At 40.2% G+C, this 12,505-nt stretch overlaps 1 protein-coding gene across 3 annotated transcripts in view; it reads left to right on the forward strand.

Annotated features, from left to right (window-relative positions):
* Window positions 1-12,505, forward strand: part of LOC130574735 (cohesin subunit SA-2-like) — a 58,308-nt gene that overhangs the window by 41,221 nt on the left and 4,582 nt on the right. For all 3 annotated transcript variants that reach the window (XM_057368117.1, XM_057368122.1, XM_057368118.1), the window contains 7 exons: window positions 1,141-1,233; window positions 1,894-2,062; window positions 4,688-4,833; window positions 5,690-5,791; window positions 7,091-7,245; window positions 7,348-7,476; window positions 11,366-11,556. In XM_057368117.1, coding sequence (XP_057224100.1) covers window positions 1,141-1,233; window positions 1,894-2,062; window positions 4,688-4,833; window positions 5,690-5,791; window positions 7,091-7,245; window positions 7,348-7,476; window positions 11,366-11,556 — 985 coding nt within the window. The remainder of the gene's footprint in view (window positions 1-1,140; window positions 1,234-1,893; window positions 2,063-4,687; window positions 4,834-5,689; window positions 5,792-7,090; window positions 7,246-7,347; window positions 7,477-11,365; window positions 11,557-12,505) is intronic.

The raw sequence follows: 12,505 nt of genomic DNA on the forward strand, positions 1-12,505 counted from the left end.
GCTCCTCTGGATGGTGATTTCTGATTCCACTGAGTGCTGCTGCTTCTGTCATTCTGTCCCCTTCCCTGGTGCTCCTGTGCATACAGGACAGGGTGCTGACACAGACATTTGTTTTGTGAGACATGCTAGCTGGAGGTTACCCATTTGGCCACTGATTCACTGGCTATTCCCGTCCCATTCCATTGCTGTGTCCACGTCTCTCAYTGCTCTGATGTGTTCTGCCTTTCACTGCAGACACGGTTAGCTCAACTGGTAATGGGGGAGAACATTTTTTAATTTGGCCTTCCATATTGGAGCAGATTTTGATTGGAAGCAGATGTGATGACCACTCTGCAGGGCCAAATCTGGATGTTGGCAGAGAGAAAAGTTCCAAGAGCAGAAAAAAAAAACCCAACTTCCTGGACAGCAGCTCTGTTATTTCCCCCTTTCTCCTCCCCTAGCAGTGGTAAGGCAATGTATTGCTCCTCACCTAGTTCTCAGCATATCCTGGGATGGATCCCCTTTCTTATARATGTAGAGTTGCATGAAATGTATCTCTCTTGTAAGGGCATTCCTCTTACACTGACTGTTCAGAGCTCAGTGCAGTGCAGCTGGGACTTGGTGAAAGATCAGCAAGTCTTTTGTATGGCTGTGAGCAAACCAAATAGTTTCTCATGCTGGATTCATCTTAACAAACTGTGATGTCTTAAGTTTCTGAGTGCCRAAGTTGTTAAACTCCATTCCCTCTGTAATCATTAGGGGAGGAAAGGAGAAAAGAAACTCCAGAAGGCAGTAAGCATTGAATATTAGGTGGGATGGACCAGATTTTTTTATGACTCTACTTCCATTGTTATCACTGTTTTATATGGATAAGATGAAGTGAATAAGAGAATATATGCTGCCCACCCTACAGATGGAGAAACAAAGAGTTTGTGACTTGCTGAATTCCACTGGCTTCAGCAACTGTGACAGATGCAGTTGTTCATAGCTAGTAAGCTGTTCTGTGAAATGCCAGCTTCTTTCATCATGTCATCAGCTGTGCTATCTTAAATGAATAATAGGAGTGGAAGAAAGATGCAACTGTTGTTTGTTCTGTAATTCTCTGTTGAATCATAGTCCCTAACATATTGGCCCTTTCATTTTTCCTAAATGCGTTTTTAGGAGACTCTTTTTCCACTAAGAAAGGAGCTGAGACGTTTCAGTCAGATTTGCACATRCTTCCTCCACCATAAGGAAAAAGAYGTAAGAGAAAAGGTTTGTGTTTCTCTATCACTTAAAAAACATTTGTGCTCAGACCTCCTTTAAAATGCCTGCCTTTTTTTCATGATGGTATTTTCTTCTAGTGATTTTTGCTATGTTTTTGTCTCTTAGCAGAGAGAGAACACATAAAAATCCAGTCCACAACTGTTYATTTTAAATAAAAATTAAAGTTATGTTAGTTAAAATGCTACAAGTTAGTGCTTTAGTCAAGCATAGATTTTGTGTCTTCATGAGTCCATCTGCAGAATTAAGGCCTGAATCTGAATGAAAATAATTGTGTTTTCTGATTAGACTGATCAGTGTACTGGTTATGTACTGCTATGAATATTACTCTAAAAAATAGAGAAATTGTCCAGTGTTTCAAGTGTTAAAAGAAGGATATTTCAACATAAGAGAGCTCTTCTTGCCTGTGGAACTTTGAAAATCTTTAGGTGGTGTTCATGCATTATACTTGTGTACACTGCATTCTAAGGTGCARGTTTTTTAAGGGTTTAGCTATGGCATTTCACCACAACTGAGGCGAAGAGAAATCTTTAGTTTGCAAGGAAGGAGTGGGATGGAAACTAGAWTGTGTTTGATGGAAATGAAAGTAGAGTTGGCATGAAAAGTAACGTGGTCTTTAAATCCTTCTTTGTCTTTGTTCGCTTGATACAGGCCTTCATGATACTCTGTGACTGGTTGCTGATTTTGAGTCATCAGGATTTAAATAATAACGAAGAAGCAGTTGAACTYCTAAGTTATCTTCCTAACACATCACTTCAGGAAAAACTGCTTTCATTTATCCAGGAACACGTTTTCATGGGTGACGAAGAGGAAAGAAAAGGTTAGACACCTTCCTCACTGGAAAAACAATCTACCACTTTTACTGTCATTTGTGATCTGCAGTGAATGTATCAGGGAAAAGGGCTGGTCTTTCTTCTGTTGTTTTTGTTTTGTGAGTTACTTTGTGAGTTACTTTGTTTTTCTTTCTCATTGGCCCCTTTACAAAAATAAAAACCTGTCATTTATTGATCTGTACTGACTGTGGATTAATTACAGGGTATAGATGTGAATTTACTTGTAGGATGAAAAGGGCTGAAGTAAGACAGGGCTGGGTAAAGTGTAAAAGTGTTTGGTCACTGACTTTCATGGTCCAGATGATGGTGTTAGAGGAAGGCCTTGCAGTGTTGCAGTGAGGCTCTGTCAGTGCGTGGACCCTTCTAAGCCATTAGATAGAAGGACTGGTGGAGTTTGATTTTGGGGCTGTGGGGCAGATTTCACAGAATTATAGACTGGTTTGGGTTGGAAGGGACCTTAAAAACAATCTAGTTCCAAATCTCCTTGCCATGGACAGGGCCACCTTCCACCAGGGCCACTAGACCAGGTTACTGAAAGCCCTGTCCAGCCTGGCSCTGAACAGGGAATGGGGCATCTGCAGATTCTGTGGGCAACCTATTTCAGTACCTCACCACCACCACAGTCAAGAATTTTTTCCTGAGTTTCCTAAGTTTCCTTTCTAAGAAAGGAAACTGCCCTCTGTCAGTTTAAAGCTGTTGCCCAGTATATCACTACATGCTGTTGTAAAAAGTCCCTCTCCACCACTCTTGTTGGCCTCATTTAGGTACTGGAAGGTCCTACAGGGTCTCCCTTCTTCAGGTAGGAGAACCCCAACTCTCTCAACCTGTTTTMRTAGGCAAAGTGCTCCAGCCATCTGAGCATTTTCATGACCCTCCTCTGGACTTACTGCAGCAGGTGCTCATCCTTCTGCTGTTGGGGGCCCCAGAGCTGGGCACAGCACTCCAGCTGGAGTCTCACCAGAGCAGAGCAGAGGGGCAGAATCACCAATCTTGGCTGGCCATTCTGCTTTTTATGCAGCCCTGGACACAAKGGGCTTTTTGGACTGTGAGCACCCATTGCTGGGTCATGTTGAGCTTCTCATCAGCCAACAGCCCCAAGTCCACCACCTCAGAGCTGCTCTCAGTCCAGTGGGAAATAGTATTTGTTGCTCTGTTGCCTTTTTTAAAGCACATTTGGATTCTGTATTGAAGTTGTAATTATGAAGGCTGGYTTCTTTTGGGAGTGTTTTGAAAATGGATTGTTCCTTGTGGTTCTGAGGGCAGATTCAAGTGTCATGCTTTGACACAACAAGCATTGTTCTAGATTTTTCTAACTCTTGTCCTTCAGCTGTTCAGATGGAGTTYTCTGCTCAGTTATGGGCACCAAACTTCTTTGGGTCATGGTGTATATGCAGGAACCACTGATGGGCCTAAATTGCCCTAACTGTCTTATCTTTGGGAGATAGAAGAGAAACAGTAAAGATACAGTARAAAAGATTGCACAAGTAGGTTGTAGTATCCTAGCTATGGGGGTTATTGAAGCAGGTTGTGTTTCAGGTTACATATATTGTGTATCTGAAACTGATAAAWTTGACCCTGCTTTGGCTTAGATGGCTGGAGATCTGTTTCAGACCTTTCTTCTGTGATGTCTTCAATTTCTCAGTTGTGCCCACAAAGGATGCCTGTCATCTCATTGCAGATTCTTTCCTGAACAACTGATTTTGGGRTGCTATATGTGTGTTTGTGTGCACAGCTGGCAGCTGTTTCATTCCAGTTTAAACTCAGATACTTCTGTTCAGTCATTTGCGTTATGTTTGTTGCCAGGCCCACAGTCATTCTAGAAGCAGAAAYGGTCCACATCAAAATTATAGGTTGGAGACTGAAGTCTTTTGGCAGCTGAAAGTTTGCATATGCAGCAAAAAAGAGTGTCTTGGCTCTCCTGCTGCAAGAAGCTCTCTCTGAGCACCTTTGTAGCCCTTGTGGAATACTCTTAAGARTATCTGTTTCCCATGAATTATCCAGCTAATAATTAACTTGTGTTCCAGACACTTAATGCTATTAAATTACTTTTTTCTTTTATTCTTCTTGATAAGCACTTGGAGAATTTCATCGGAACTCTTACTGACTGTGTGTGACAACTTTTGTAGGGTTTCTGATGAGTTATGTGCTAATTTTCTAGCATCTGTTTTATTCTAGGAAAAAGACGTGGTTGCAATTTTTCTGGTGCCTTCCATTTGGTGTGTTTGTACCTTTTATTCTATGTGCTGGTTGAGTTCTGTAGCTGTGAGCAGTAAAGTGTACAAGGAGTTTCTTTACACTTCTGTAAAGTTGTACAAGGAGATTCTTGTATAGAAATGCAGAAGAGATTCTTGTATAGAAATACAGACTAGCAGAAATGCAAAAGCACTACGAAGATCAGAGTGGGAGACTGCGGAGGAATACTGTGTTTTCACRTTATCAGCTGCAGCTTTGAAATGGGAATGAACCTGTGTTTTCTGATATGCACAGGAAYGAGCACTGCCATCTGCTACTGAGCAGCTGAGTCTGTACTATTTAGGTGAAAGTTGGTCATTTAAATTGAGATACCTTGAATAAAGTAATAGAATAAAGCTTCAATGCTTGTGTTTCCCTAGATCTGACAGAAGAAGAAAAGGATGAAGGCTGCAAACTTGATGACTTGCACAAAAAGCGGAGTCTTCTTGCAGCATATTGCAAGTTAATAGTGTATAATGTGGTAGAGATGACTGCAGCTGCTGAGATCTATAAGCATTATGTGAAGGTAAGGTTTTAGATAAGATTGTTTTTCTTATCARTGCATTTTAGTTTTTGAATGTTTGTCAAGGATATGATGTTAATAGTGTTACGGCTCAGGATCCTGGTGTAATAACAAAAGGGCTGTAAAACCATGCAGGAGGGGGCCAGACCTCCTTTCTTGGTTCCACAAAGGTACCTCACTGCAGACAAAGCAACTGAAAATTGAGGAGAGGACATGTCTGTCTGAACAYGTGCTCCTCATCTTCTCCAGAGAGGCAGTTTATGGCTGGGGAGTGTYTCAACTATTGAGGTTCTCTCACAGAAGTGATCAGCTTAATTGATACAGCTCACACAGTCCMTATACAGGTGTCTACATTTCACATGAGTCCCAGGCTTTAGAGGACCAGGGTTTAGCAGAGCTTCAGCCACTCTGAATGGGGTTTCAGGAGGGCCAAGAAGCTTAGAGTGGGCAGTTTCCTTCAGTCARCTGACAGAATTTTGGAAATACCTGAATATGACTCTAGTTCTTTGTTTCATTTGCAAGCACTGGTAAAGTACAGAAAACTCTCTTTCTCTCCTAATGGAGCTTTGCTCTTTTTTAAGAAACAACAGTTAATTATGAATTAAGAATTGAYAATCAGTTGTTAATACTTAACAATTTCAGTGTAACTTTGATCTTCACATTACTTTTAAAGGAGGATACCATTGCTTTACATACRAAATATTATAAAAGGTCCCATTTTCATCTTTTAACTTGCATGTTCTGATATTGGGAGTGTTTTAGGAACTTCTTGTGTCACTTGAGGAGTGGTGTGGTTTGTRTACTCATGGTGCTAAAGAAGAGGAATGATAATTCTCCATTGTTTTGTTACTTTTAATAGACCTACAGTGATTTTGGAGACATAATTAAAGAAACATTAAGCAAGACGAGGCACAGTGACAAAATTCAGAGTGCCAAGACACTGAGTCTCTGTCTGCAGCAGGTAAGGTTAAGATTAAAGTGAGATGCTCGGGACTCTTATGATAGCTGTATTCACAGTGAAGATTTTTACCTCCCATGCCATAATTATTCAAAATCATTAGAAAACCTAGTCAAAGAAATGACTTCTTTCCTGCACTTTCTATTTGTATTGTTTTTGCGTGTCATAACTGAAACTTGTTTCAAATCATTRCATCTATTTTAAAAGGTGATTTTGTCCACAATATTTTGTCATGGTTTTAATCTTCAAATGCATAGTATGTTAGAACTGATGTGAGATTAYGAGGTGTTTCTTGGGACATGGTGAGTGTCTCTTAACAAATGTTGAAGATACTATGCTGTGTTTTACAGACTACCTTAATTTCTTTTGAATTAGAAGAATCATGGGTGTGCCTATGGCTGATCAGCTTCAACCCCCTGTATTTTCAGCATTTTTTTCTGGAGGAAAGTAGGTTGCAGCCCTTCTGCAGGGTCTCAGTTGCCAGGGCTTGCAGCTGCTGACTGATAGCTGGTTAGCTATTTTAGCAGCTGCTTTTGCCAGCTCTGCCCGTGGCCAGAGCTGCTTCTAGCCTGGAGTCCTGCTGTAATCCAGAGAACACGCTCCTCCCGGGGTTACTGACACATGAGCTTTGCTTATTTCACACACATTGCCGGGGGGCTTAGATCTGTGAACCAGCCCTTGAAATCTGAGCTTACATGAGTCTAAGCAGCATTTGGCTACATATATTCTGCTGACATAGTCAGGACTTTGTGTTTAGGTATCACATAGACAACAGGCCCTTTTTGGCCTTTGCTTGACCTTGAAAGTTAACAGATTGATGAGAAGAAGCTACTTCCATATTCTAATAGAAAAAAAATCCCGAAGCACAGTTAACTGAGCTCAAGATGTGCTTCTGACCTACACTTACTCAGAATTTGGACAATGATGCTGCYAAGCTTGCTGCTTTGTATTTGCATTGTTCTACTCTGAAAGCATCTCAGGCAAATTTGGCCTCTGGGGCTTGATTCAGAAGCACCGAGAGGAGATGAGGTCAGTGGGACCATCATCTTCAGGAATCGGTTCTCTATTTATGCACATCATTTTTTATTTTTGTTTTTTGATTTGTGCATGTCTTATGAGTACAACAGTGTCCTTTGTGTCACTTCCTTGTCATTGCACCAGAAGCACATGATTTACCTGCTCTTCTGTAAGGCTTCTGTCTGTGTGAGGTAACTGTTGCTTTCTGTGCCTGTCTCCGTCCTTGTGGTGCTTTGTTTGCCTGTAGGATTACCTGTGTTTGCTTATCTGAGACTTCTCTTGCAGCTGTTTCAGACACATGCAGAAAGCCAAGACAGCAGTAGTGGTTTGGACTTCTCCTCTGCTTCCTTTACAAACATCAAAGAACTTGCTCGTCGCTTTTCACTAACATTTGGTTGGGACCAAGTGAAATCTAGAGAATGTATAGCCATGATACACAAGTATGTGCCATGTAACTTTGCGTTGTCCATGGTCATTGCTTTTGTTTGTTGTCTGTTTTATCTGTTTTATTACTCTGTTCTTTTCTGGTTTTCTTTCAATAGGGAAGGGATTGAATTTGCTTTTCAAGGAGCTGCTGGAGTAGATGGAAAATGCTCGCCTCCTAACTTGAGCTTTCTGTTAATCATCATTGAGTTTTCCAGCAAGCTGTTAAAGCCAGACAAAAGACTAGTGTAAGTTAAGCTCTTGTACACCATCATATACGCTTTGTGATTTGTGTATCCCTGTACATAGGACACTGGAACTTCAGTGTAGTAGAATTTGCTTAAGGCTCTTCAGAGAGGATCTGAAATCAGTCTGCCCCCGAGGCTGTTGGTTTCAGACACACTTGTCAAATTCTTCAGTTGTAGTTATTTCAGATTGTATGTGCAATATGCGTTCTAGATCTTTCTTATACATAGTTTTGGCCACATATGACAATTCTTCTCAAGGAAGGGCTGTTAATTTGATGGAAGAGATTTGTGACTGGTTTTGAGTGGTTAATGGAGTGGCAGAAATGCTTTTCTCAACAGAAAAGAAAATGAGAAGATTGAGGAAGAAATAATGAATGGGTCATTATTTTGTAATGATCTACTTCCATAGCTTCAGGCCTTAATTATGTGAATCCCATGGAATATATTGGGAACAGAAATATATGTAACACAGTTCATAATATGGATATTTAAATCCAAGAATGTACTATTTATGTGGGAATATGCCCCGATCCAGTGGGCCCATGTTTTACAGTGGTGTAAATATTTCCCTTTAATGATGTAAGAATGATAGCCTTGTTTTGACATCAATGGGGTCTGAGGCATCTGAGAGATATATAATATGTCTCTTATTCCTATCTTTACCTGCCTCAGCTCTGGTCATTTTTGAGAAGGAGGTAACATTCTTMCTTCTGTTTGACCTTGAGCATTACTTCCTTAGTCAGTGCTGTTCATTGTGGATCTGGATTTCTGCACTTCAGTATTTTATTTACAGGTGCTGTAAAAACCAGGTATTTCCATGTTCCTGMAAGCTTATTTGAAGTCATGGGATTGTTAGATGGACCATTAAGACATATCTGCCTTTTTGAATTTCTGAGCAAATCACTCATGTCATGACAAGAAAAGTTTCACTTTTTAAAGGAAGTCAGCAGAAATGGAAAAACACAGCTACCACATCTTGCTGAGCTCTGTGTAACTTCCTTGCTCATGTATCACTTTGACTTGAATTGGAGGATAACTTATATGGGAATCATCAACCTGGTTTTATGTAATATGGGTCAAGAATGGTAAAACATCTACTTTTCTATTTCTTCACATGACGCAATTTATTAACAAATGTCAGCTACACAGGCAATTCATTTGAAAAAATAAATTCAAAGCCGGGATGCAAAATGCAGAAGAAAAATAGTCAGCATTTAACACTGATTACAAACTCTTGAGAAACCTAAAGTGGATCATCTGTGGGTACTGATAACTTCATTTTCTATTCTTGCATTTTTCTCAGATAAGAATCTTTGAGATCTGCTACCAAAACTGGTTTTCATAGAATCCATAGAACCTCAAGGATCATCTAGCCCCAACACCCCTACCATGGGGAACACTTTCTACTAGACCAGGTTGCTCAAAGCCACATCCAGCCTGGCCTTGAACAMTTCCAGGGATGGGGCATCCACRGCTTCTCTGGGAAATCTGTTCCAGTGCCTCACCACACTCACAGTCRAAAATTTCTTCCCAATATCGAAATGAAAATCCCTCTCTTTCAGTTCAAAGCCATTTAAAGCCTTGCCCTATCTCTACATGCCCTTGTAGAAAGTCCCTCCCCAGCTCTCTTGTCATCTCCCTTTAGTTACTTGAAGGTGCTCCAAGTCCTCCACAGAACCTTCTGTTCTCCAGACTGAACAGCCCCAATTCCCTCAGCCTGTCTTCATAGGGGAAGTGCTCCAGGCCCAAGATTGGACAGTTTCTGTATAAGTGCCATATTTGTCTGTATTTTAAAGAGCTGTAATCATCTGTAGTGACACCCATGCAATAAGTAATATTCTGTTAAACAATCTTTGAAAAACTGTCATTTCATTTATCACCAGGGAGTAGTTTTTAATTAAACAAGAGGAAAATATTTAATTGTTGATGTGGGCAGATTAAAGCTAAATTCCTRATAGGTTTTTTTTTCCTTGGGCTATATTTAACCTCTTGATCAGAGGATTCTAGAAGTATATTCCTGAATGTATCAGATATATTTGATACAATCAGGTAGGTTTATTAATAGAAAAATTTTGTGGGTAATACAGAACCTATCAGGGAATGCACTTGACTTCAGTTCTTACTGCTTTGGGCTTTCCCACTGCTGCTGGGAACAAATGGGAAACAATAAAATTCACTAGAAGGGAAATTGCAGTTTATCCACAAGTACATTCATACTTTGTTTCTAGAATAACAGTTTCTATTCTGGGAAGCCTAAAGTGCCTTGCACAGGCTGGAGATTATATTTCCCCTTAGAAATATTTAGGTTTAGCTCCATCATAAATTATTGGATGGAATGTTTTAGGTCAACATGAACTTTGAGAAATAAACATCTGGTTATTTTCATTTTCCTTATTAATCATAGGATTGATGTCCAGGTCTGTATGTTAACATATGTGAATGTACCTGTAACAGATGAGACACAGAATATGGGCATTTGTTAGAAAGGACTATATTTCAACACCATCAAAGTATATGGACTTTAACCCTCTCCTCTGTAATTGCCCACGTTGTAGCAGTTAAATAGCTGGCTTGTCAATTGCTCTGGACCACAAATTGCACACAAGAAATGAATTGCTGAATAGCAAGCAGCATGAAGGGCCTGATTCCTGAATCAGTGGGAGTCTTTCCATTGACATTGATAGCAGTTGGATTAGACCCTGAGACTGTAGTTACAATACGTGCTTGTTTGAAACCAACAAATTCCATTACCAGAGTTTCTTGATCCCTGGGCCCCCCAGAGTCCAGGACTCTAATTGTTTTGGAGTCAGGGCTTACCCTGACCTCCTCTCAGCACTGGTTTTCTTGTTTTGCAAAGCAAATGAAACGTCTGATATTTTCCAGGCCACTCTCCTAATCAAAAAAAAAGAATAATATGTTGTGCAGGCTGGTGTTAAAACTGTCGCTTCTGGTATTTGCTAAGGTGGGGTTTGTTTTAACAATACTGGGCTTCATTTTAAAGTGATGAACTGTAGCTGAAATGTGGTGAATATCCAGTTTCTAATCCTGCGTCAGACTTTGGTTTTCTTTTCTTATTGTTATGCAGTAGGAATGGGTCAGAAAGACTTTATCAGAAATGTTCTGTTTTTCAAATAGAGAATTTGAAGAAGGCTGTTTTGCTCCAGGAAAGGTGATAGGGTCACCTAGGATCAGGAAGGCCCAGTGTCAAGTCTCTGGATTGAATCAGACAAAACAGGGATTCGAGACAATGTTTCCCACATCCAGTGTGTTGTCACAACTGCACAGCATTTAACTGCTCTTTGCAGACACTTGAAATTTTATTGGGAAGCTGAGAGAATTGAATTGGCACAATAATACCGAAAACATTGTTTAATTGGTTGTTCTTGTTTTTAATTTTGACAGAACAGGCACTTATGGTGTAAAAACCCCATTGTGTGTCCTGTCCTGTTTCCTGTACTACTGAATTACAGGGAGTATCTCTGGCATGGGATCTCCTTTGTGTTGAAGTCCATGAGGCAGAAAAGGCACCAGAAGAGGTGAATCCTTATAGAATTCTGCTCTGTTCAGATTGCTGCTGGCAGCAGCAATTGGCAGTGACTTTCCCTACACAGGAAACTCTTTCTAGAGGCTGATGTAATTTTTGTAATTTCTGGATCTAGCATTGTTTCTAATGCCAAAATTCAAGCACTCCTTTAGCTAGAAGATATTTGCATTTTAAATAGATACTTCAGACATGTCAGGTATTTCAGAGAAAAGGGGTGCCCTTTCTTCAGCAGTTCTGTTCGCGCCTTTGGAGAGTAAAGTGAAAATCCTTTATTGCAATACCTGCCCCAGATATTGAAGGGAAGGATACTGAATTTCCTYATGCTTCCTTTTGTTTTTGTCCCAGGTATGGTTACTTGCAGCGGTACATAAAAGAGCCACTGTCCTGCAGAGGAGATGAATGGCAGCCCTTGGTCTGCTACAGAAACTCTTTATTGGCAAATGAAGATGAGGAGAGCTCCATCTTCGGCAGTTTGGGAGAGTGGCCCCCTGTGGGCTCATCTAAGACATCATCTTTTAAAAGAAAATTATCTAACGGTACAAAAACTTTCCAGTTCTCAATCAGCTGTATTTGCTTTGTCTGTTTTTCTGGCAAAACTSCTGTATTTGCTATTTTGCTCCACTTTAGCAAATTTGCATGTGCTAAAATTWACTCCATGCTTTGCATTAGCAGTAAAGTACCACAGAATATTAGATGTTGTAGACTTCCCATTTGAACTGTGGTTTTTGTGTTCAGCTTTATTGTTGTTAAAAGTCCTTTGATCACTCAATAGCAGTAAGGTTGGGCTGAAAATTCTGAGTGTGGAGAATTCAAAATTATCTGAATTTTGCTTTGTACAAATATCTGGCAGTTGTCTGAGCCACTGAGACTTGCTTGATTACTTTTAATTGTTAACTAAAAGTCGTTGTTGCTTTAGGTCCTGTAGATAATTGAGTAGGTATTTCCAGAAGCTGATTCAGATCTTGTGGCCAGATTATCTGGGCCAAATCATCTTCTAGGGTTTTTCTCTCTGTTGAATTTTTAGGGAGCCTGTAAGATTGTAYTCCTACCTTAAAGAGTTATAGTTAGATGGGCTGCATCCAGTCTGTAGCAGCACTGATGGATTGCCAATCTGTAATGACGTATTCACTGCACGGATATGGTGGTGCTTAGCATTTTTACTAGCAATTGTTTTCATAATGGCTTTATTACTTTAACTAAGTGCTATGAACATGTGTGATGGTATGTGGAGGAAAAGAAATTTTTCCACAGTGTCCTTTAGCTTCTTTCTCGTTCTTTCTCGTAAATCTTTTCAGTGACTTGCCTTGAGAGAGCTTGTTCCTTTGTGTCCCCAGAGGYCCTCCTTTCTTGAGCGTTATATAGACTCAGCAGTGCTGATAGCAGTTATGGACCAGGGCCAAGTTCATAAATCTAGATTTCAAAAATGACCAGTGGGCAAATTAAATGGATTTTCTTTTAAGTGGCTTCTAGCTGTCTCCTTCAATA

The sequence above is a fragment of the Malurus melanocephalus genome, unplaced genomic scaffold (assembly GCF_030028575.1).
Source record: "Malurus melanocephalus ecotype Western Australia unplaced genomic scaffold, MMel_1.1 scaffold_88, whole genome shotgun sequence".
NCBI lineage: Eukaryota > Metazoa > Chordata > Aves > Passeriformes > Maluridae > Malurus > Malurus melanocephalus.